At 43.5% G+C, this 25,129-nt stretch overlaps 1 protein-coding gene across 2 annotated transcripts in view; it reads right to left on the bottom strand.

Annotated features, from left to right (window-relative positions):
- Positions 1-7,187: 7,187 nt before the first annotated feature.
- SPOP (speckle type BTB/POZ protein) overlaps positions 7,188-25,129 on the bottom strand; it is a 69,536-nt gene continuing 51,594 nt past the window's right edge. For both annotated transcript variants that reach the window (XM_084863568.1, XM_084863567.1), the window contains 5 exons: positions 17,843-18,020; positions 14,523-14,578; positions 13,945-14,067; positions 10,002-10,144; positions 7,188-8,432 (listed from right to left, as the gene is read on the bottom strand). In XM_084863568.1, the coding sequence (XP_084719694.1) occupies positions 8,288-8,432; positions 10,002-10,144; positions 13,945-14,067; positions 14,523-14,578; positions 17,843-18,020 (645 nt within the window). In that variant the 3' untranslated portion in view covers positions 7,188-8,287. The remainder of the gene's footprint in view (positions 8,433-10,001; positions 10,145-13,944; positions 14,068-14,522; positions 14,579-17,842; positions 18,021-25,129) is intronic.

A 25,129-nucleotide genomic window follows, 5' to 3' on the forward strand; every position in this document is an offset into this window, starting at 1 on the left:
TATCAATGCTGATTTATCTATAGGTCCTAAGAAGGCATGCGATGGGGCACGTGCATCGTACAGTGTTGAGGGATGACAGAAAACGACGAGGCGCACAGATGTCGGAGGATGCACCTGACGCCACGTCCGTGAGCGATGTGTCAGTGCTGGTTCACACCGGCTCTCTAGAGCCAACTGTTACATTTTCAGGAATTCCGAGAGCTGGCCGTGGAGCTGCCCGTTAAACACCAAATTGCATTAACATACAATGAACAGCAGAGGTAATACTCCAAATTCATCTCTTCCTAGTTATTTTACACTCTACTGTTATCTGGGCTCTTGGGGTTCTATACATCTATTTATCTGCCGAGGGGAAATAGGAGATAATGGCAACCCCTTTCCAACACGTGCCCAGTAGTGTCACCTTGGAAGTTTGAAATGGGCCATGGGAACGGACAAATGCTACCAATCAGGGCTTGGTACCAAACTGGGAAAATGGATGCTATACCTTTATCACGCCCCCCTGAGCCAAGCCACTGGCCCAGGAAGACAGGTTGTGAAGGGTTTGTAGTAAACACGGAGCAAACGTTTACTCGGAAGATGGCGAGGTTGAAGAAGCAGAGGAACGTGTGTCTGTCTTTAGGAAACCACTCTCAAAATTGTGTCAGGGTCGAAGGTGCTTGTTTTCTTTCTCGATTTGAAGCTATAATTATCCTGTAAACACGACTTTTATTACCAATACCAGTTATGAAAGCGTCTGTACCTTTATGGAACAACCTGTATGCCATGACTTCTCGACAAAAATAGACGTGTTGACTACATTGAGACATAAGTTCTTAAGAGTGGGCGGCAGAGATTCCCTTCCTCTCTCCGGGCCCGACGCCGGGAAACAGCAGTCAGACTCAGTCTGTTTGCTCACCTTCTCCTCCGCCTTGGCTTCTGCTTCCATCACTGGCCAGAAACTGCTCTAAGGCAAACACTGACCTCCTTACGGCCATGACCGACCTCCATGCTATGACCCCGCCCTGCTCTGTGCCGTCCCCCTGCCTCTTCCACCAGACTGAATTAGAGCAGAAACCCTACCCTCCACCTCAGCCCCAGCCTCGCCCCACGTTTGGCGCCTTCTTGTTTGCAGAACCAGTGGCCCGAGTTTTTTCATGTCTGTGACCTTGAGTCTGTCATCTCCCTTTTCTGGATGTCTGTTTTCTCAGACGTGAAAGGAAGGTGAACTGTGTGTGGGGTCCCCCTTTTCCCTTCGGTTTGTTAAGAGCTCACCTTATAGGGTCTTGAGGGGGTCGGAACTCTCCCCACTTCACCTGAGCAAAAGGAGCAGGTATGTCTCCTGGATTTTCGAGTTCTCTTTGGCTCTTGGCCCCGTGCCCCAAAACCATTCCTTTGCCTTCTGTTGCTTCTTGGCTTACAGCCAGGTTGAGTGACCTTGAGGGCACTGCCTGATCACCTTCCCAAGCTATGCGGCCGGGATGAAGGGGAGCTGCACAAGACGTGCCCACAAGTGTTCAAAGCCCCAGTGAGCTCTGCCCACGGTGGGGCTACATCCCCATCCTTGAGTTACGCCTTTTATATCTTCATAAAGTTTCTCCCCTTGAGTCGATCCCCTTCCACTCGTTAAGCATTTCTGTTGCATGCATTGGATCCCCTCAAATCTAAGCTTCTTTTTCCGTAGAGTTGCAGGAATCAGGACCAAACTGTGTTCCACAGGCCAGTTCCCACCCCGGCATTACGCGGTTTGCAGAGGGGAGGGATCACCTCGCTAATGGCTTGGTGGCACAGAGATCCCATCAGTCAACACATTCCAGTTTCCACTCTCAGCTGGAGGTCAAAGCGTCTGGTGCGCCCAGCTCATTATCCAAATCACTGGCCGTCCTGCTCTGGCTTTCTTGCTCGCTGTCTGCACGAGGCGTCTGCCTATTGGGTCAAAGGCCCCACCGTGCCGCAGTCACCTCTGAAACTAAAAGGGGAAAAACACATCCACCTTGGGCATCACACACACAAAGCGCAGTCCAGCCGCACTCACCGGAATGTTAGATTAGTCAGCAAGCCATCAGGAATGAATCTAAATGACGTAGGGCAGAGTTCAGTGAGAAGTCATGGGATAAAGGAACACACTGGGTCCAGGCTGATTAAAACGATAATTAGCTGTAAAAATAAGATGGGACCTGGTTGCCCTTCAGAAGGGCCTTCCAGGGAGGGCACAGGCCCCTCTGGACCTCCTGCATGGGCTCTGGACGGGCCACTGCTCTCCTGTCTCTTCTGCAATCCCAGCTGCCTCAGTCCCAGGAGGAAAGAGAGGGCACGCATAAACGGTTTTCTGGAAGGACTTTGGAAAAGGGACTGTTGACAGGTGTGAGGCAGGAGCCGACAGCCAACCAGGGAGGGGGCACCGGGAAATAGAGACCATTCAAGGTCTCAAGGGGACTGTGATCAACCAGAAAAGGGCACTTGAACAAGGGAGTGGGGCCACATGTTCAAGCACGAATAGTCACACGAGGAGGGGCCACGTGAAGACTGAGGGATGCGGCCAGGAGCCCCCAGCAGCTGAAGAGGCAGGAAGGACCCTCCCTGGAGCCCTTCGAGGGACCACAGCCGAAACGCTGGTTTCACATTCTGGCCAGAGCAGGGAGAGCACACGGTCCTATTTGTCTTGGGCAGTCTGTAGTCATGGGAGCAGCAGCCTCAGGAAACACACACCTCCTTGCCCCTCCTTTTGGGGCTTTGACTGGGTTCTGGGAACAGCTGAGCCCTGTGCCCCGGCACAGGAGACCCCTTATACCTCTCGCTGTGGGGGCTCAGCCCGGTCTCTCGCTGCTCCTGGGGCTCCTTGGCAGCGACAGTGCAGTGGGCACACCAGGGCAGGCTAGGTGGCTCAGGGACTCCTCCCCTTGCCCATCCCCCAGCCCCCAGCCCCCAGCCCCTGCTGGGGGGTGATGCAGGATATTCCCCAGCCCTGCCCTTACCTCCTGGGCCTTCCTGCTAATGAGTGCAGCCTGGGGCTCTGCTTCTTGGAACACCTGGGTTGACAGGAGCCAGCAATTGGGTTGTGGTGCCCATATTCTAGATGCCAACACTGATGCTCAGAGAGCGGGAGCAGAGGTCCCTACCCTCAGCCCTCCTTCCCCTCAGCACTACCCCAGCTGCTGCCTGGTTGCCATGGTGTTAGAGGAGTAGGAGATTTCTGAGAAACAATCCAAAAAACACACCAGCTTCCTCGCTTCCTCTCTCCAGCTTCAAAGCCTCCTTTTATGCCGGTAAGCAGGGACTCTTCCTGGCCAGGCAGCCAGGAGCAAAGGTCAAGGAGGCAGAGGGTCCCCAGCGTCACCCAGCAGATTTCCTGGGCCTGGGCTCCACACCCTCCCACAGTTCCCAGACCAGGCGGGCTGTTTCCTGCCTCCCTGCCTTCGCACCTGCAGTTCCCTCCCACCTCGAATGCCCTTCCTCATCCTTCAAACCCCAGCTCGGCTTTAACTCCACTGGGGGACCTTCCCTGAGTCACTTGGGGCTCCCCCTGCATCCTGCACCCATGCCACTCACAGCTGCTTTCTTGATGATGCCCTCACAGGACTGTGAGGTCTTGGGGATGCTAGCTTTGCCTTTGTACCCCAGCCCCTGACACAGACAGGTGCTCAGGAATTCCAGGAGGAAGGGAAGGGAGCAAAGAAACACCTCTCATAGGACTGGAGAGGATCTGGACCCTGAGCACCTGGCCCAGGGCTGAGCATGGAGCAAAGCTCACCCCCTTCTAGCTGTCTCCACCTGAGCCTGGGCTCCAGCACCTTCTGCCTTGTCTGGATTGGAGTCGGCTCAAGGATCCTCTCCATACCTGTCGGCCTGTGTCTGTTTCCATTTGGATGCAAGGGAATTACACCCGGATGCAGACGTGCACTTGACCTCATAAGGAGATAGTGTGTTTGGGAGAAAGGCCTGCATTCTTGAAATCCTTGACTGTACAAACTTGCATGGGCCTGAGGGCTGACCTTGAGCAGGGGTTTTCAAAGTGAATACTTTCTGCAAACAAAGCCTTACCTGAGGGCCATTATATAAAACAGATGGAAACTGGTGAAGTGGTGGGTGTTGAAGGCGCCTGGGAGAGGGGACCAGAGTCCTCTCCCCTGTAGCTCTGGGTCCCCGGGAGATGGGGTTAGTGCTGGTGATGGGATGGGGTGGCCAGGAGAGAGGGAGAGTCCAGTGGCTGATAGTTACTGACTGGTACAGAAGGGCTTTAGTATTTTCAGAACTGCGTGTTCATGCCAGTGTGGCTGGGCCAACAAACTCTTTGATAGCAAGAAGACAACAAAAATGAAAATATGTCCTTGGAAAAAATAATGACTTCAACCTTTAATGTGTTCAGTTTCTTTTTTTTAAATCTTGGATATTTTAGGGGAAAGTATCTCTTGTGTAGAGGAAATATTTATATGAATTCAGCAGTTCTATCAACTTCTTTTGTGAAATTCAAATAAAATTAAAATTGTATCCAAAATATGATTGTTATGGTTTTTTGTTTTTTAAATATTTTTATTGATTTCAGAGAGGAAAGGAGAGGGAGAGATAAGAATCGATGAGAACCATTGATCGGTGGCTGCCTCCTGCATGCCCCCTACCGGGGATAGAACCTGCAACCTGGGCATGTGCCCTGGACTGGAATGAAACCTTGGACCCTGCAGTCTGCAGGCCGATGCTCTATCCACTGAGTCAAACCAGCTAGGGTGATTGTTATGGTTTTATAAAAGTATCCCTAACCACCACCCCGACCAAAAAAAAAATTAAAATAAGATTGGGCTCCAGCCCAGTGTGTGTGTGTGTGTGTGTGTGTGTGTGTGTGTGTGTGTGTGTGTGTCTGTGGGTGTGTGTGTGTTTAAGAATTTGCTTTTGACAAAGATAAACCGAAGGATCCAATAGTCATGTTGGGGGAATTCGGCTGTTCTTTTATAGGAGTTGAAGAGCCAGAACAAAGCAACAGTCAGTTTCAAAGTGCAGCTCAACTCCCCCTCTGTTTGTTGTTCTGTTCGTAAACATACAAGCTATTTTCTTTCTTCTGCACAGGGCTCATGCAATATGGAGAATCCATAATAGGTTTAGACCAGATTTATAAATAAATGCGCAGAGTGGTGGTCAAGCCGGAGATCTTTGGGCCTAAGAAAAGATCTCAATGTCCCCGGCTGGAATATTTTTTAAAAGAAGAATCTCTTCAAAGGCCTAAAAGCCAACTGACTTGCCAGCGATAAGGAGAAGAGGCATCTGTTCCCTAAATTGTTAAAACCCATGGGCGCTTGAGATGCCCAGTGACAACAGAGAGGTTTAATCTCCACACAGGGACTGGGAACGATTCTCCATGGATGGCTCACGGTCTCCGTGTCCAGATACAGGGGGGCTGGCGACAGGGGCGGGGAAGCTGGAAAGCGATGCCAGAAAACTCTATTTGGACCGGAAACGGCGACAACAAAGGTGCTGTGGAACCGCTTGCCTGAAATATTGTTTTGATAAATAAGCCATATCCTTGTGGAATTGAAATCTCCAACTGTTCCACTGGCACGGACATCTCTGCAGTGACAGCACAGGCCCCAGATTGTGGAGTTAACTTGAATTAAATTTCAGACGTGGGGGAGCCGAGGGAGGGGATGGTGGCAGTGGGAGGGTTACGAACAGTATGCTGGGGCTCTGATGTTGTCACAACCAGATGGCTTCGACTGTATCATTTAAACAAAAACAAACACGTCCAGAAGTAATGTAATAATGACAGGAGAAGCGCGGAGTAGCTTCACCAGGACCCGAAATCCTAACAGCTTTGTGCCCTCAGTCAAGTCCACGTTAGAAATTCCTTAGAGATTGAAAAATCCTAGAAGGGGTCTTCGTCCTGCCAGAAGCCTGGTGCCAGGATCGCTATCCCCTCCCCGAGGACATATTCCTGGAACTTGCCAGCCCCAGGCCCATTGCTCTCTGTGAGTGAGGAAGAAAGCAAATCTCAAGTCTGGTTTGTCTTCCGGGAGCCTCTGGAGAGCAAGCAGCAAAGGCACCTTCCCAGAGCTTTGTTCTCGCTGTTCCCACAGGAAGGAGCTTTACCTGGAGTCCACGAACACTTCAGAAAAGGCACTTCCTACAGTTACTGACAATCTTCTCAGGGCTCTACATTACAACTGTCACTCAACAGTTCTGTGATCTTAGCGTGTCACGTGACTTCTCTGGGTTTCCACATTGCTCATCTATAAAATGGGAAGATGCTAGCACTTGTCTTACCGAACATCAGGCTGTTGGGAAGTTCCTATGAGATACTGTGCACGGGAGGTTCGCTGGAAACCTGAGAATTGCTGAGCAAATGCAGTCACCGAGGGACAATGTGGGTGCAGGAGACTCTGTGCATGCCCTGATCCCCGGAACTGTGTGCTGATCTGGGAAGTGAGGACCAAGGAGGCACAGGGACAGCAGCCAGAACTCGGAGAACTGAGTGGCTGCTCACATAGGTGATGCTTAGAAGGACAATGAAGAGTGCAATGCATTGGTCGGTGTCCAATAAGCAAGTCCTGTCTTTGATTATGTTGATAATAGATCTTATTTACTTCATTTAAAGGGTGGCAAGATAAATGAAAATTAGAATATCTGCAAAGGCTAAAGTCACTGGAGGGAATTGGAAGGTGAAATATGTCGAGTTTCCATCTAAGGTCAAATAACACATACCCTGGCCACATGGCCAATGCGTGTCCCAGGGTATCCCACCTCCAGCCGCACTGCTATGGCCAAGGCCGAAGAGGAGCCCAGAGCATTCCTGTGAGCTTGCGGGGAACCCAGACATCATATCAAGTCAGTGACAGAACCAATCAGAGAAAATTACTTCCCTTTATTTAATGTCCACATTCATGCACCCTGGACCTTTTTATATGTCACTGGGAGGACACTGAGAGCAGGTTTTAGAACGGGGAGGGTGCAGAAAGCCCATTTCCATTGCTTGTCTTGGTAGAGGCAGGAGCCTGATCCCCTGTAGGATATGGATGGTGAGATCCTCAAGGACAAGAGACTGGCAGATGCTGGTAGCTCACCAACGAGCCTGAGATTGGGGAGATGTAACAAACCTTGCTCAGACCTTTCCCACATTCTCTCTGCAAACTGCAGGATCAAACCAGGCCTTCAAAATCCCTTACGGAACGCAGACTCCAACACCAATCAGATGAGTGAAATAAAAGACCAGAGATACCACACAGTACAAAATAGTCATTATTTATATTTTCAAAAAGAAAAAAATTAACATTTGGAAGTTCTCCCCTGTAGGAAGAGGAGTGAATTGGAAGGAACAGGACTGGCTCCTATGCAGGTGCAGGTACGAACAGCTGAGCAACCGGGGCTGGAATTTTTTTTCACATAGCGTTAACAATAAAATTTCCTTTTCTTTCCACTTCTTTTTATGTTTGTGTTGTTTGTTTTTTGTTTTTGTTTTTTAGAAAAGGGGGGAGGAAGGAGAAATAAAATCAGAGAAAAATGCCAAGAAAACATTTTCCACAATATCTAAAAACAGCTATAGTTCTTGTCAAGACAGTATGAATTCTGGGTGAATTATTTTTTCCAGTTTTCAACACCAATAAAGATTTTTTGCAAAAGCCACCACATCAGAACACTCATCTTCCAGATCAAATAACCTCCTTCCCCTTTCGCCTTCACTTGTCGTTTTTCATAAAGGGATAAAAGGATGTATTCTGTTCTTGCAAACAGTAAGTGCTAACAACCAGAGAGCTCTTCTGATACTTATATGGCGGTGAGAAGTTTTCACAAATATCCAAGTTTTAGCACAGTTGGATGGATTAAAATTTCTCTCAATATAAATAGTACTGGAATCCACAAACTGATCTTTGAGAAATTCTGCAAAAATCCTTTCTTGTTTCCTTTTCTTTCCCCTTCTCTTAAAACTAACTATCCTTCCTTTATTTTTTCCTTTTTGCTCCAGGCACCTGACGATTTGTTCTGCTCAGTCAGATGCAGACAGGTTTCTCCAAGTACCACCGCAGGGCTGTCCTCAGGGCCAGCGCCCGACCGAATCCCCACAGGGTCAGACTCGGCCAGGCCAAAGGGAACACAGTGACGCAGCAACAGGGTTTTCATTGGGTCGAACAGCCCCGAGTCCCCGGCCCTTCCCTCCCCCCACTCCCCCCAAGTTTATTTAGTGCTGTTTTAAAAGTCTGCGGCCGAGATGCAGTCTTCCCCCACAGCAGTCAAAGCTCCACAGATCGCGCTGTCTACCTGGTGGTCGATGGCAGCAGCAGTGGCTGCTGCTTCTGGAAAATGAACGGAGTCTTACAACAGGCAGGCCTTAGGACTGCTTCAGGCGCTTGCGTGGGGGTCCCAGAAAGGGGCACTGTGCTGAAGCCAGGGAGCGGTACGCCTCAGCCACCAAGTGGGGATGTGACACCACCATCGCCTTCCACCCCGAGGTCTCCAAGACGTCCGAGGCGTGACTAGGAGAAACGTGAGAGATGGGTTACCAAACGAGGGAGTGAAGAATGGTTACACAGCCGCCTAGACAGCCTAATTTCCCAGAGTTTGCTATAAAGGGCGTCAATGCAGGAAACAGACAGAAAACCCTTAGTATGCAGGAGACTTTGCTTGATAGAGGGTATGCAGACCGCTGATCAGATTGTGGCTGTTGTGACTCTGAAAACCAGGACTTAGAGCTACTATATTACTAACTACAACGTGAAATGTCCCTCAGGCTAGTCTCTACACTGTCAAAGCTCTTTACAGTTTTAGAATCCTCACCCCAGGATATGATTTACTGATTTTAGTGAGAGGGGAAGGGGGATGGGGCGAGAAACATCAGTGTTAGAGAGAATTAACGACTGGTTGCCTCCCATACACTTGCACAGGGGCTCGAACCTGCAACCTTTCCGTGCACGGGATGATGCTCCACCCAACCGGGATGATGCTCCAACCAACGGAGCCACACCTGCCAGGGCTGTCAGTGCTCTTTATGTTGCTAATGAGACAAGAGGCAGCTTGGAGCTTCCACCTGGCTCTGCCATTTCCTAGTGCCCTAACCAGGAGCAGGGCAGGGCTGGGGTCTGTCTGAATGAAAAGGAGGGGATACTAGCCGCATTTCCCTGAATGGTTCAATCTACAAAGCACCAGGCAACTATCCACCTCAGACTGAGCACTCACTGGGACCATCAGTTGGTGGTCTCCTCTTTTTCCTCAATCGGTAACTCCTTCGGAACAATCTTACAAACAGCCTTAGAGGGCATTGTTTCCTGATTTGGGGCATTTTCTGAGATGAATAACGTTCACTATTTGCCTGGCTACCTCTTAGACCAGCGGTCGCCAACCTTTCAGGCCTCACGGACCACCAGTGATCGGCGGACACCGGTTGGCAACACTGTCTTAGACTCATCTCTGAGGTTGTTGTGAGAACTGTTGTTGTGAGAGTTTTGTGAAGCCTGCTGCTCTCTTTTAGGTTTTCTCTAATTGCTATTCCCCCTCAGGCAAGGGAGTAGAACATGCCCCACTGAGAATTACTTCAGAAAGTAATATGGCCAGGGCATTTGTCATTTAAGGTTGAAGGAACAGATATACTGGAATGAACATTTCTTTCTCAAAACAGTATTTAACAACCTCATCTACGGATGACCCCTTCTCTTTTCTCCGTTCCACAATGGACCATTAGATATATTTTACTAACTCATAAACACACACTCTGTTCACCCAGAGATCTGCATGCCTTTCATCAGGCCAGTGCATGTAAAGTAAAAATGCTATCATTTGGGGAACACAGCTTCTCCCAGCCAGCACATTATCATGTTCATCAATCTGATCACTACAAGGAAGTAAAACACCTCACTCAGCAATCAAATTAGACCCATGAAAGCAAAACCATGTTCCACACTGTCAAGATGAAGGGAAAGATGAAAACTATATTTACTACTAGGAGTTAATGAAGCTTCTTGTCTATTTTATTCACTAATTCAAAGTCTTTTCACTTCCCTAGCTACCCCGACTACCCTGAAAGAAGAACTTTGAAGATGCCAACTCACTAGTTGATGAAATCCACTGCCTGCGTTTTCAATTGATCTGCACTGTGGAGGTCAGCCAAGATGAGAATCTCTGCGGCGTTCTCCACGGAGAGGTTACTGCAGAGGGCATCCTCACACATGACCTTTAAGCGCTCCAGGGCGTACTGTAAAACACAAGCACTGCTGTCAGAGCAGGAATAGCTCCGGGCTGGCCGCTGCTGAAGCTGTACCATCATGTCACGGATACCTGAACAGAACTGTGCAGACTGTGAGAAGGCTAATACTGCAATTATAAAACACAACCATACTCCAAATGCTGAGTTGAAGACAGCTAGCATAACGTGTATACCTACCATTTCAGTTCTACAGTATACCTTGGAGAAAAATGGCAATTAGGAAATTTTGCCTGTCCTGATATTATTCAAGTGTTTACCTGTCCTGATATTATTCAAGTGTTTCTTAAACCATCACTGCCAGCCCGTACAAGGACGGATCACCCTGCTTCGGGTCACCAGGGACATGACATGCTCAGTGTCTGCAATCCTTTCATTCAGAGCCGCACGGCAGGATATCCGACTGGGCCCCTGGAAAGGCTGTGGAAAGGGGCCCTGAGGTGACTTCACCAGCATCTCTGCCACCAGTTGTTCCTGAAGGAGGGTCAACCCCAGCCTCTTTCAGCTAGAGGGTAAATGGAGTCCTATTTTATTGGGGTTGAGGTTAAGATTCTCAGGGTAGAAAAACAAAGCAACAAAGACCCTGGGATCCAGTTTCAGTCTAAAAATTCTCCCAAGCAAAGGGTATAAATGTTTTATAAATGAAAGTCTAGGTTAATATTGGGCACATTTCATTTAGTTGATTTGTTTTGACGCAACTGTACTCCTTGCTCTCAAATTTGAGATTATGAACTTACTAAGGAACTTCAAGGATGATGAGGAGGAAGGCATAAAAGGAGGCACAAAATAAAATGTCATTCATCAGTTTGCAGGAAAGGGGTTTGGTTGAGCGTCTCCAGTCCCCCTGTAGGTCCCATCTTAAGGGGCCTTAGAACTCAACGGCACAATATTCCTCTAAGCTGAATCATGGCAATCAAGCCAGGCCAATTTTATTTTTATGAATTCTGGGTGAGGAGGCATATCTGCTGGCACTATGATCTCCTGCAGCAAAAAGAGAATTTTATTGGTTTTGGTGCAGCTTTAATTTTTACATTTGAGTAACTGGAAAACAGTTTCCATGGAAAAGAGGAATGACACTAGACAAGCAAGAAATTAGGTTTTTGTTTTAAAAGGCTGGAAAAGGTTTGGTAAATGTTCAGTTTTTACACAGTGCTGCACAGAATATTCCTTTTATCCTTTCTCAATACATTCTTTTAAAAGGACTTTTACTGTGAATAGCTCTGATCCCTACTGCACAATTAGACAAAAGTAGCCACTGCTGTCCCTTGGGAGACAAAGTTTTTTTCTTAATTATACTTCTGAAAAACCTGCCTAATGGCAGTGCTTACCCGAGAGATTGAAATTGTGTCTCCCGGCCTGGCCAACGTGTTTTGTTTTGTTTTTGGTCTAATTACACATGTCCCCAGGAGACTGGAAAAGCTCAGAAGAAGCTGTTGCAGCCTCCTGGGTAAATTCTAGATGTTTAGATCCTTCCATGAAAGATTTTTTATTCTGTTTTCCTGAAGCTTACAAGGAGGTATAAAGGTAAGAATATTTTCAAATAAGCTTGGAGCAAACAGTGTCTAATGGGAAATTCTGAATGGAATTTGAAAACACACCCTTCAGTTATTTCTCATTCATAAATTTAAAGTATTACTGTGACTCAACTGCTTTAGCCTTTAAAATCCCAAGTTAACACATTGTACCAAAAATACCACCCTTAGAATATCCTTCAGGCTGATCCCTATACTCTGAACTCTGATAATAGCAAGTTCCCAGTAAGTTCTCTGGTTGAGGAGCAGAAATGAAAACCCAGGGACACATATGTCTAACCCTGGCTCTAAGAATATACAATCCTGAACCTTAGTATTTCTGTCTAAAAAGTGGGCCTTTGGATATTACTCATCCTTATGGGAACTAGAAGATGAGAGGGAGATAAATGCCTGTGTATAAGCACCAAGTGACTACTTCATTGAAAATTAGCGGGCAGATGAGTCAGAATCACTATAAAATTCATATTTATAAAAAGCAGGTATTGGGTGCTAGCCAGTTTGGCTCAGTGGATAGAGCGTGGGCACTCAGACTTAAGGATGAAAGGTTCAATTCCGGTCAAGGGTATGTACCTTAGTTGCAGGCTCAATCCCTAGCTTGGTGTGGGTGAGTGCAGGAGGCAACCAATCAATGTGTGAGACACTTCTCTCTCTCTCTCTGTCTCTCCCCCTCCCTTACATGCTCTCTAAATATCAATGGAAAAAATATCCTCGGGTGAGGATTAACAACAACAACAAAAAAAACCAGCAGGTATTGGGCTGTGTGCCTTCAACTTCCTCCGAGCTCACAATGTATATTTCCTTACTGTCTCCACTGGAAGCAAGTTTCCTCTGGTCAGGGCTGAGCTAGACTGAAAGGGTATGGGATGTTCGAATTGCTTAGCTGTACTGATTCAGTCTTAAAATGTAATATGCAGGATACAGTATTATTCAATCCTTTTCATCTGCAGCATTGATTGGGTTTACATGCCTTATCCTCTACTAACACTCCAAAACGCTGATCAATAAAGACAAAGCCTCCACTGTAAATACAGATACTTTCCTCTGTCCTCAGGGGTGCACAGGAAGATGGAAGGAGACTAGTCCCACGAGCAAAATCCTGAAAAGGCTCTAGTGCCTTTACGTCCGAGCCAGAGCCTCAGATGGCACTGCAGCATCCTGGCAGAAAGAAGGGACACTTCCAGCAGAGAGCCATCTTTCTCAGAGGGTCAACTAATGGATGGGTTTAAGTCCTTTGACATTCTTACCGCAACCCCCCCTTCCCAACACAAGAAAGCTCCCACAGGATAAACAGTAATCACACACACACACACACACACACACACACACACCCGTCATGACCACAGGGCTTGGAGGACAGACAAGTCACTGAGCTCTCTTTTTTTTTAATGTATTTATACAATGAAAGTCAGTTTCCCAAAGTGTGCTTTGGGGAACACTAATCCAGGGGTGAGCTTTCAGGAAAAGAATTCCAGAATTAACTAAATTGGAGAAATGCTATGATAGTGAACATGAACATACTAAAGGTTCTGAGAAATCCTGCAATAAAATAGCAACAATACACAAAACCTCACATTTCACTTGGTTAAACTCAGTGTTTCATTGGGATTGAGCCTGCAATTGAGGTACATACCTTCCCCCCACCCTAAGCTTATTTTGGGAACCACTGGTCTGCTATTTTAGATAATCACATTTTCTTGCTAAGATCCACATTTTCATTTTCACCCTTTAACATTTCTCAAATCAAAATGTATCTTACAATCAAAGTATACATTTACTGTAGTAGTGGCTCTCATTTCCCGAAGAGCTAATTAATCATCTCACAATTTTGAATATTTCAAAAACTACTTAGGGGAAAGTTAAAAATGCCAACCAGGACACTGGGGGGAAAACTATCCTCCTATGGAAAACGTTTAAATAAAAGTTAATAAACCCAAGAACATTTTATAAATTATAAAGTCAAATCATAAATTCAAATGTCAGTCTTAAATATCACTACGGTTAAATCTGGAGGTGATTTAGCAGACTTCTTCTTTTCCATAGGTAGAGTGACCATATATAACTTACCATTCGAAGCAGGATGCTTCTGAAATGAAAAAGGGTGCTATTGATAATTGGGCTGCAGCACAAGTATAAAACAGGACTGCCAGCCAAACTAAGACAGGTGCTCATCTTACCGATGCAGCACAGAAGCCTTGCCACGAAACTCAAGAAGTTACAGAAACTCCTAGTTTTGTGATTATTTTTCTATTCCTATCTCACCTTGTCAGCAGCTGCCAGCAAATCATCAGCCATTTTGTCCAGGTTCGGAGCTTTCCCCGTGTAAATGAAGCACATCATTTCCTTAAAAACTTCAGGCTCCACATCATTGATTTCAACCCGATTCTATGCCAGAAAGACTGAAGTCAGAAACAAATTCCAGCAAAACAAATTCCCTAAACAATTTTCATGATGTTAAGCTCTGGTGAGGAGAGCTAACATGAATGGAAAATTGCTCTTTGCCATATTTGATTTTAACATTCTCCTTCATATGTACTACCTTTGTTTTCAAAGACAACTATAGCTTTCATTTTTTTAATCTTTCTTTTCTTGAGTAGAAACACATATCTAATATCCTCACCCCAAATCCTTTGGATGATCTGCCTGGGAGAGAGTGAGTCTCCTTTACCTAGAATCCTCTGGACCACCTCTCTCCACTCTCACAGTGTCCCTTCAGGGAATTTGTACTCCATTTCAGTACCACAATAAGATAATTAGGAAAATAAATCTGCGGCCAAACTGGAAAACCCATCTGAGTCTAGTCACCTAGCTAGAAGACGTACTTTTATCCTGATACATACCTTTTTGCTCTCCTCCATTTCATGTTCAAACATGGCACTAAAAACTGGAGAACGAGCTAGAAAGTGAATGGCAACAGAGACAGATGTGGTTATCACATTGTAATCGCGTGACTCTTCTGTTATGTAGAAGAGGTCATTTTCCTTCCTATCGCACTGGTACAGGAAAGGGACTTAGCCTCAAATTATAAAATTCATTTCTCTTTATATTATACCAATAAGTTAGTAATTACAATACATAGTTAAAAAAAGGAAATTGCTACTTTCAAAATAATTTATTAGCTAGATTCCAAACATCCATATTTTAAGGAAATTACTCAAATTTATCTATATGTTGGATGACAATGATATTCTCTGGGTAGATTGGGGGTTCAAATGGAAGGTCCTGTAGGGTCCTAAGCAGGATGTCTTGATACCTACATTTGTGCCTGGAAAAAAGACACCTACTTTCCCCACTTCCAGGGACCACCCAGCAAGGAGGCCCAGAACAAGGCTCAACAGCATCCACTAACTAGATGAGATGCATGCTCATTTACGTCAGGTTTTCTGGTCCTTCCGGCCTTGCATTCTCAACAGAGATGGTAACTTCCCAAAGATGCAAGAAAAATAAATCTTAGGGATTACATCATTTGTAGCCCTTCAAAGCTCAACCCTAATAAAAAATAAAAGATTAAAAAAAAAGCTCAACCCTACCTAACAAAATCTTATTCCTTAGTATTTAATGTCTCTCATCGGAGATAATTTAATTTTTTCCTTAGGGATGGGAAGAACAAAAAAAGGTTAAGAAACAGTGTTCTAAGTCATGCCCAATTCTAGTCTAATGAACACTATAAATAATAAGTAAACTTAATTTCAACCATGAAAGTAATAAAATGGCTAAGAACTCAAATCTTATCATGTTGTCCGACAAATCAGGGATTTGGTGAAAGTGAAGACTACCAATCCCTACCTGAGAGAGGAAGAATAAATGGAATATATATAGGACTTGGAGCTAACAAGTAACTGGAACTTAGACCTATAGTTTATGTTAGAAGAAGGACTAATTTTAGATCTGTCATTTTTTAACCACACAATCTTGGGCAAATCATTAAACCCTCTGAGCCTCAATGTTTTAATCTATTCCAAAGGATATTAATTCTCCTTGTTCTTGTCTCAGAAGGGTACTGACTAAAAGGTACTAAATAGATACATTATAGAAATGGAAGACTAAAGGGCTGGTGCTTTTCATAAAGAGGGAAGGGACCAAAGCAGTGATTTGCTTAGAGGGTCATCATTGGCTAGACAGACGCTGAGGTTATGAGAATAATAAAATCACCCAGAGAGAATAAATAGAGTGAAAAGAGAACTGAGGGAACACCAATGTTTAAAAGGATGCATGAAGAAGAGGGAGGCCACACATCAGAGGTAGCCAGAGAATCAGAAGAAAACTAGAATAAAGGAGCCAACTAATATATGAACGAGAATCCCTTAAATATAAGAACTAGCCGGCCATATTACTTTGGAAAACTGCTTTCATTGCATGTAGATGAACTGAGGATAATGGGAGGAGAGAAGCTGAGACAGTAAATATACTGTCTAAATTAAGGAATTCAGTTCTGAGACAGAGAGACAGACACACACACACACACACACAAACAGAGAGAGAGAGAGAGAGAGAGAGAGAGAGAGAGAGAGAGAGAGAGAGAGAGAGAGAAACTAGAGGGAGAAGCCTGAGCCTGTTTATAGACTGAGGGTAAACAGGCAATAGGAGAAAGACAGTTGATGAAGATACCAGATAACAAAGGTGTAAGTGGCAGAGTAACTAGAAAGCAGCCAAAACCGGTTTGGCTTAGTGGATAGAGCGTTGGCCTGCGGACCGAGGGGTCCCAGGTTCGATTCTGGTAAAGGGCATGTACCTTGGTTGCGGGCACATCCCCAGTGGGGGGTGTGCAAGAGGCAGATGATCGATGATTCTCTCTCATCGAAGTTTCTAACTCTCTATCCCTCTCTGTAAAAAATAAATAAAATATATTTTTTTTAAAAAAAGAAGAAGAAGGCAGTATGGGATATGAAATAGAACAGAAGTAGAAAGTACAGTGCTCTGGACACAAGGAAGAGCACCCTTCCATGGAGAATGCAGGGAAAATGCAGGTAAGGTGAGAGAGAGGCAAGAGCTAAGGGACAGAGCCTCAATTTTCTCTTGGAAGAAGGAGCAAGCCCTCTTTTAGGAGCTGAGTTTAAAGGAGAGTAGTAAAGTTTTGAAGTAGCTGTTGTTGAGAAAAAGAAAGGGAGCTGACTAAATGTAGGAAGAGTTCTTGGCAGTGCTGAGGGCCTGAGTATGGAGCACCAACCTAAGAGTTGATGACTTCCTTTAGCAATACACAGTAACATCTAGTGCAGAGGGGGAACAGAAAGATGGTTAGATTGAGAAAGAGTGAGGTTTTGCCAGGTGTGTATTTTAGAATAGAGCTGAGAATCTTGGTAAGAAATCTGTTGCTGAAGGTTCATGCTATTTCCTTTTATGTCTTAGGGCCTGAACGGAAGTTTGTGGCTGACTGCTATGCTTTCACGTGAGGTCAAGTCAGCCTGCCTTATCAGTTTCCCTGTGTCAGTCTTTCTGGTCTCAAAGACAAAGCGCCTATTATTAGAATAAGACCTGATCCTCCATGTCACTGGCAACATTCTTTTTTTTTTTTTTTTTAAATATTTTTTATTGATTTTTCACAGAGAGGGAGAGGGATAGAAAGTTAGAAACATCGATGAGAAAGAATCATTGATCAGCTGCCTCTTGCACACCCCGCACTGGGGATGTGCCCGCAACCAAGGTACATGCCCTTGCCCGGAATCGAACCCGGGACCTTGCAGTCCGCAGGCCGACGCTCTATTCACTGAGCCAAACCGGTCCCGGCAACATTCTTATCCTTTTAATATGTTTATATGGAAGAGAGGGCTAAGATCTCCAGGGCGGGGGACTTAACTAGCACGTAGTTTATCCCGAGTCCAGAATCCTCTCTGTTATATCCTAAGTCCCTGTCTAGGGACTAATACTTGATCCGAAGCAGTGTTTTGACATCTGTTCTCTAGGTGCAAAGGCATTCAATACATATCATCATCCATTCTTGAAAATGGTGGCCTAAGTCCACTACAGAGAGGAATAAAAATACCATTTTTATGCAGAGTTGCCCTTTTTATTATGACAACTAATATCACCACAATATAAAAATATAGTTAGTTGCAATTTTTTTTCACTAGTTCAAAAGGCTGAAGTTATTCAAAAGGTCATGATCCAGCCACTGGTTTGCCTTGTTTCACCAAAACAAACGCTCCCACGAATAGATACTAACCTGCTAAGATTGCTTTGTGAGCCTGGAATTCCTGGCCAGCAACACACAAACAACAGTCTGTGAACCTGGAATTCTCCCAAAGTCCTCCTAACTCATCTGCCAACCGGCACTCGGGAACCTTCACCATATTCATGGTGTTCTGGCCAGAAATGTTGACGGAATCTTGCACCACACTTACCTGTAAAGACAAGGAAACAGTCCAAAGCTTTTGTTATCAGGAATTTTCTCCCCAGCAGGAAGAGAGATGATTTTTACCTCATTCAGATACTAATGTTAGCCATATTCTCTTGAAATCTCCTCCACAAATCAAGGCTTTATCCTCTGGATCACGTAATTTTCAATCTATCACAATTATACTTAATCTACGCCATCTCAGGAAAATAGGGAGAGAGGTCGACAAATCTCCTTCTCCTCCAACTTCTTATAAGCCTCACCTCCCCTTCCCTGAAAACCTGGGCAAAAATCATCAGAAGGAAAAACTAGAAGAAACAAATGTTAAACCTCGAGTATTTATCTTATTCTGCCTTAAGGTTAAATACAAAGAACTCCTATAGAAACTGCCATTTAAATTAAACTCTTTAGAGAGAAAAATCTAGTACACCTCACTTACTTTAGTTAGGTCTGGAACAGGAAAATAAAATGCGACTTCCACAGGGCCTGGTAAGTAATTGGCACTTCCCTGCAAGCGTTAATGTAGTGAAAGGACTAGGCTTGGAAGATGTTTCTGGTAGAGATAATTGTATGGGTATCCCACACCATCTATACCGGTACCCAGTCACTTGTGACAATGAAATACAAGATGGCTGGCTTCTGCTAGACTTGCACTCAGAGCTTTGGAACGGAATGATGAGAACAGGTTTAAAGAGGGATCCAACTTGCCACACGGCTTCAGCAGCAGGTTTTTACCCATTGAATTAACAGTTCAATTTAGATTTAAAACAAAACAAGGTAACTTCTAGATGGGTCAGTGAAAGTCAGGTAAGTTTGTTAGTATACCAAACACAAGAATTTGTAAATCATATAACATTACAAAATAAATTTAAATTACCAAACTGAAGCAGATCAGTCTTCTGCCTAGCAACCACTGCTATACTTCATCTCCTACATCATAACAGGGTAGAAATGTTAAAATCAAAGTAGAATTCATAAGCCTTGAGAATCAGCTCCCCCATTTTGCTATTCTGGTAAGTTAGTTGAGAAAGGCAGCTTAGGACATCCTAAATGACCCAAATTTCTTTTAACCTTCAAGACAGAAGCCATCCCTTACATGCAGTCATAAACCCGGAGGCAAAGTTAATGCCCCATCCAAATGGCCCGCAGTCCCTTCTGTGCAGGAGCAAGATATTTATTACCAGGTCAAGAAATTTATTCATTTGTTTAAAATGAGCTGTTATAGTCTTGAGCAATGAAGCAGCCAAGTTAATCAATTATGAATGTGCTTAGCATTAGCAGCACATTTATCAGAGCCAGATTATAACATTATTTTAATAGCCTGAGACCCAGCACAAACTACTGCTCAGATTCTTTCCTGTCCTGTGTAAGATCTCTAATTTGGGTCAGCCATTCTCTCATATTAACACTCTTATTTCTTTGATATAATATTAATATCCAAGAAGAAGATGCCTATTTCCAGTAATAGCTTAAAAATACCGCTGATTATTATTTTTTTTTTTTTAAAGGAAAAGACCAAGTAAATTCAACTTCCTCATAGAGAAAGGCACGACTCTCTTGGGATGACCAATGAAGGGAATGGAGAATACTTTTGGCACTATGTCCTAAGCCTGAATTAAACCAGGCTCAGAGGAGCCCAAAGTTATTAACACTTGATGGCAATTCACTAGTCTGAGTAAAATGAATTGGCAAGAGACAAAGTGATTTCAAACTATGGTTACCACAGACCCTCTGCTGGTTAGATGCATGCTTGGTCATGAGTGGGACACCCAAAACTGTGACTCCTCTTGCAGGGACAATTCCTCTCTAGACACAAATAGGAACGCAGCAGGAAGGAGAATGTACCTTTACTGTCTGAGCCAGACTTGTTCTGTAGATATATGGATGCCTGGAGTCTCCAGAGCTCTGAATGTCTGGCACCTCTCACCAACATTAAATACGCTTAATTAAAAATAAATTTTAAATGGCATTCACAAATGAGTCTTCAGAGCCCAAACTTTTAACTTAGAAAGGGATTGTTTTCCTCTGCAAATGATGCTGCTAAAATGAAACCATTTTGAGAAAAACTAAAGATTTTTTTAATGTCTATAAAGTTGACTATGGAGACTCATTCAGAATTACAGCTGCGAAGATGACGTGACTGTGACATTTATGCCGTCTTACAAATGACTGCATGAAAATGTCTCAGGAAGGCTATATAACCCTCTAAATTTCAAGCTGTAAAAGGGCCTCACTTTTACAGTCAATTACTTTTTTTTTTTAAATAAAATTTTATAAAAGACTAAAGATTGTGCCAATTCTTGAATATTTTACTTAAACATAAAAAATAAAACCAATGGAAATATATTTTTTAACTTCTATATCATTAAAACAATTGAGGGGGGGAAGACTCTGCATATAGACTGTTTATAGCAGCAGCATTGTTTCTAATCAAAAGACTAGCAACAACCTAAATGCCCATCAACAAGAGAATAAATAAACTGTTGCATGTTCACACAAATATTATACAGCAATTTAGATACTAGTCTGAGTAAAATGAATTGGTAATGAGTGGGGCAACCAATGAATTGTAGTTACATCCACAATATAAATTTTAGAAGCATAATGTAAAAAAAGCAAGTCCTAGATGACTACATACTTTCTAATGTCAAAGCCAATTAAATGTAAACAATACATTATTCAGGCTACAAATAATAAATGAGGGGATGATAACATATAAATCAAATAGTATATCCTGAGGGAGGAAGATAATAGGTTTAAGGAATAGGGGAGAAACATATAAGTTAATTCCAAGCTACTGCTGGGTTGGCTGTAGTTTACTACATTATCATATTTTATAATCTACTAGAGGCATGGTGCACAAATTTGTGCACGGGTGGGTCCTGGCTGGCTGGAGGGAGGGGCCCAGGGTGGTTGGCAGGCTGCCCCTGACCTTGATTGGGGTGGGGGCATTCAGTGACAAGGCCGGCCAGGGGAGGATCTATGGGCTTTTGGCCGGCTGGCCCGTCCCCCTGGTTGAACTCCCAGTTAAACTCCCAGTTGAGGGGACAATTTACATATTAACCTTTTATTTATATAGAATAATAATGTTACATATTAAATCATTGTTTTTGTAGGACAAAAACAATCAAATATTGGCATTTTGATACAGTTTAACTAAAATATCCAAATAATTCATTAATATAAAGGAAAGAAATGAATAGATCCTTGTAGGGAGTGGCTCTAGGGTCAAGCCTCGGGCTGACCTGTGGCAGGGCCACAAATAAGTCCCAGCCTGGAGGGCACAGCTCTCCTAGCATGGTTAAGCCTGACCTTGTAGCCCTTCCTAGTTCCTTCCTAAGTAGCTAATGGGCTGTGGGAGGTGCAGCAAGTGTTGCCAAAACAAGAACATTTGTACACATGTTAATCTTATTATTATCTGACTGTAAAGTACACTGCTCTGGGTCTCTGTCTCTCTATCAGAGGACAGCTGTCCCACCCTGCCCCAGCTTTTTCCTTCTATCTCTGTGTCTGTCTCTTCCTTTCCTTTCCTCAATCCCCAGCTGCCCCTACTCAGGAACTAGACTACTCTCTAGCCCAGCTGGATGCAAAAAGAGAGAAATATTTATAGACCCACACATTTAAATTTGGCAAAAATCATATTCCCAGGTTATGAAGGGATATTCTATATTTAAGAAGAAAATAAATGTTTTAAGAGTTAAGTAGTTTCTCCTGGCTTGCATGGTTCAGTGGTTGAGCATCAACCTGTGAACCAGGAGGTCACAGTTTGATTCCCAGTCAGGGCACGTGCCTGGGTTGTGGCTTGATCCCCAGAGGGGGGCATGCAGGAGGCAGCCAATCAATGCATCTCTGTCATCATTGATGTTTCTCTCTCTCCCCCTCTCCTTTCCTCTCTGAAATCAATAAAAAAGTATGTATTTTAAAAAGAGTTTAGTAGCATTTAGATATTTTATATTTCCTATGGTATTTCATATTTCAACTTTAATTGCAACTACTAAGCAATTACTAAGAAACACTGAAATCATCTACCTATCAAAAGCATATACAATGAAGGTGGAACATGTGCATCTTTATAGCTAACAGCTACTTGTTTTCAATATAAGAAAAGGAGAGAAAGGTCAACAGAAGCTAAAAGTAGATTTTCAAGTAGATTTTTCAAGTAGATTCTCCATGGTCCAAATTATTAAAAGTGTAAAGCTTTCATGATTCTGTTTCATTACCAAAATAAATACTCTCTGTTAAGAAAACCTGGTAAAGCCCATGTTTCCCTGGGTAAATGGCATTTAGCTCCACTTAGCACGGCACAGCAGCCTAGAGAGAGAAAATGGAGAGCTGACACTAATTTGCTGCACAACGTTAGGAAAAAATTACCTGACCTCCCCAGGCACCGCTTCTCTCCCCAACAACATGAAATGAAGATAATAGAACTAACCTAGCTCAAAGGATTGTGAAAAGAGACAATTCAAGGAATGCTTTGAAAATGCTTCCAAATACATTAGCTAAGCAATATCAGCTTGGAAGAAATTGCCACATATCCTAATAGTCAGACAAAAACATCACTGAAAACTGAATGTGAACCCAGTGTGACACATTATAAACACCACCACCCATCCGGCATTTTCAGAGTTTGCAATCTAATTTCATTTAAATATTCATTAACAGTAATATTACTAAAATAAAGCCCAAACATACAAATGTGTGATTCTTAGTCTTGCACCTTAGGATGAATTCCCTCCTACAACCTCTGGGTATATAAAAAATATGTTAAAATTAATGAAACTATACTTACTGCATCACGAAAGGACAGACATGTGTCTGGGCCAAAGACTGAGTGAGGAATGGAACAGTGAAGTATTCATAATCTAAATTTGTATGAGGGCATCAACTTCACAAAAGCCTCTAAATAATAACAAAATACTATCTAACCCAATAATAAATAAAATATGAATATGAACTAAAATAAACTTGTGTGTGTGTGTGTGTGTGTGTGTGTGTGTGTGTGTGTGTCCCATTGATAAAAGGAAGCAACAGGTAAAAGGGATAGGACTTACACTGAACTTACACTGAAGAATAATCTAGCTTTGTAAAGCGCTAAGATCTCAGATTAGCTGTATATATTTTTAAAACCCACACATCCAACACACACCCCCACGCAACTGTCTTGCAATGCTGAATGCTAAGTCCACAGAGAGCCTTGGAACAGAAACGAGTCTCACTAGGCACAAGCCCAAGTATGATAAGTAACACTCAGCACCTGTGGCCAACACAGAAGTGTGAGGAGAACAGATGGCATACCTGGTCCGATGGTAGGAAACTGATGGCATCAGCAGAACCCAGCAGACGTTTCCCTGTTCAACATCTCCTCACTTCCAAAGTGTCATCTCACTTCCCTTCTAAGTCAGTAAGGCAAATCTAAACTTAACCACAGGATTTCTCCTAAGAGAATTTTATATGGGGAAGCAAAGGGGGAGAGAGCGCCTCGGTCTTAACCACAGGATGAGAGGTTGCCAAGTGAGGGCAAGACGATTGATCTCCAAATCAACAACGTCCATACAGAAGGTGGAACAGATTTGGAGTGAAAGGGGAAGCATATGAGAAAAGGCTGGACCTACTGTGGACTTAAAAATAATGCAATAAAGATCATGGCACTGCCTAAAATACCAGGTGCAATATTTAGAGGAGATATTTTTCTTCAGAAAACAGTTAAAATTGGCTTTCATTTCCAAGAGAAATTAGAATTTTCCACTATATTTACATTTTTCTGAAATTTAGGTCTTTAAGATAGGTCAAGATTAAATTGATGGTCTGTTCATATAATATTTAAGTTCATACAAAACCACCTAATTGTATTCATTTCTTATTTGCGCAACTGAGTATGTAACTAGTTAGATTTACATGGAATTCAAATTTAACGTTCATCAGACAAAAAAACAACTGCTACAATTTCTATTTACCTAGATGTCACCATGTTAGTATTTCCTTCTTTTATTTAGATATTAAAAAGGAGATAAGGCAGCTATTACACAAACTGCATTTTACATATTCAGTGTGGTATCTTAATACTTCCAAAATTTCCTAACCACGAGGTTCTATTCTGTGGAAATAATGAGCTGTGACTCAGAAAAGAAGCCAGCTACCACTGGCCAGTCCTCTTCTACAAAAGGACAAGATTCCTGCGGGACACCCTCCCCGGCCGCACCCGTGGTGACATGTTTTGGGACTGTCATTAACTCACAGTGCGCACCTGTTATTTGACAGAACAACTGTACGGAACTTGCCTGCACCCTCCCCAGGAAAATACAGTGGTCATTCTCATCAAGCGCTGCTGCTCAGGAAATGGCTTCTTGACCATACAATGTATAGGAAACACTGCCACCTAAGTTGACTAGAGGTTTTATTTGTTTATCACACTGTGAGCTTATGAATATTTATAAATGTGTTGATAACAGCATGAAACGACTTCTTAGTATATACTCATTAAAGAAACCACTTTCCAACTCACTCTCAGTTTGGGAATTTTACTTCAAGACTTCTCCTGTAAACCTAAAAAAAAGGCTTTTAAGTTGTTGGTGAGAAGGACTTGCCTAGCCTAGCAGACTACAGATAACTCTCAGCTATTATGAGTTAGAGAGCTTTATATAACCTTCAATCTAGAATGGAGGATTCTCACCTTCCTATTTCACAATTACTCTAGCAAGACACACCAGAGACATTCAACTCCTGCTAAGTCATCCAGTTCAAAGAGCAGAAAAGAAAGGTGATCTACAGTCAAACATATGTGGGCTTCCTACTCAAGGAGAAGCTATAAAATTTAAGGAACAAATAAACAAATATATTTGCTGGCCATTCTCCTCAGCTTGAAGTAACAGTCCTTCCAAATGCTATCTGAAAAACCCTGTAAAGAAAAAGCCAGAATCCTGGCCCAAGCAATTCAAAAATCATAAATACCAAGATTGTACACAATCTTTGTTTTTAAGAACAGTAATAAGTGGAAAGCTGAGATGCCCAACAACCTTGAAATCATGGCAGTTTTCAATCAGTCACATCAATAACATTTGTGCAACACCATTCCACTTGTGGGTTCTTCCCATTCTCCATCCCTGCTACAATACAATT

Source organism: Pipistrellus hanaki (assembly GCF_964339955.1).
Source record: "Pipistrellus hanaki genome assembly, chromosome: 16".
NCBI lineage: Eukaryota > Metazoa > Chordata > Mammalia > Chiroptera > Vespertilionidae > Pipistrellus > Pipistrellus hanaki.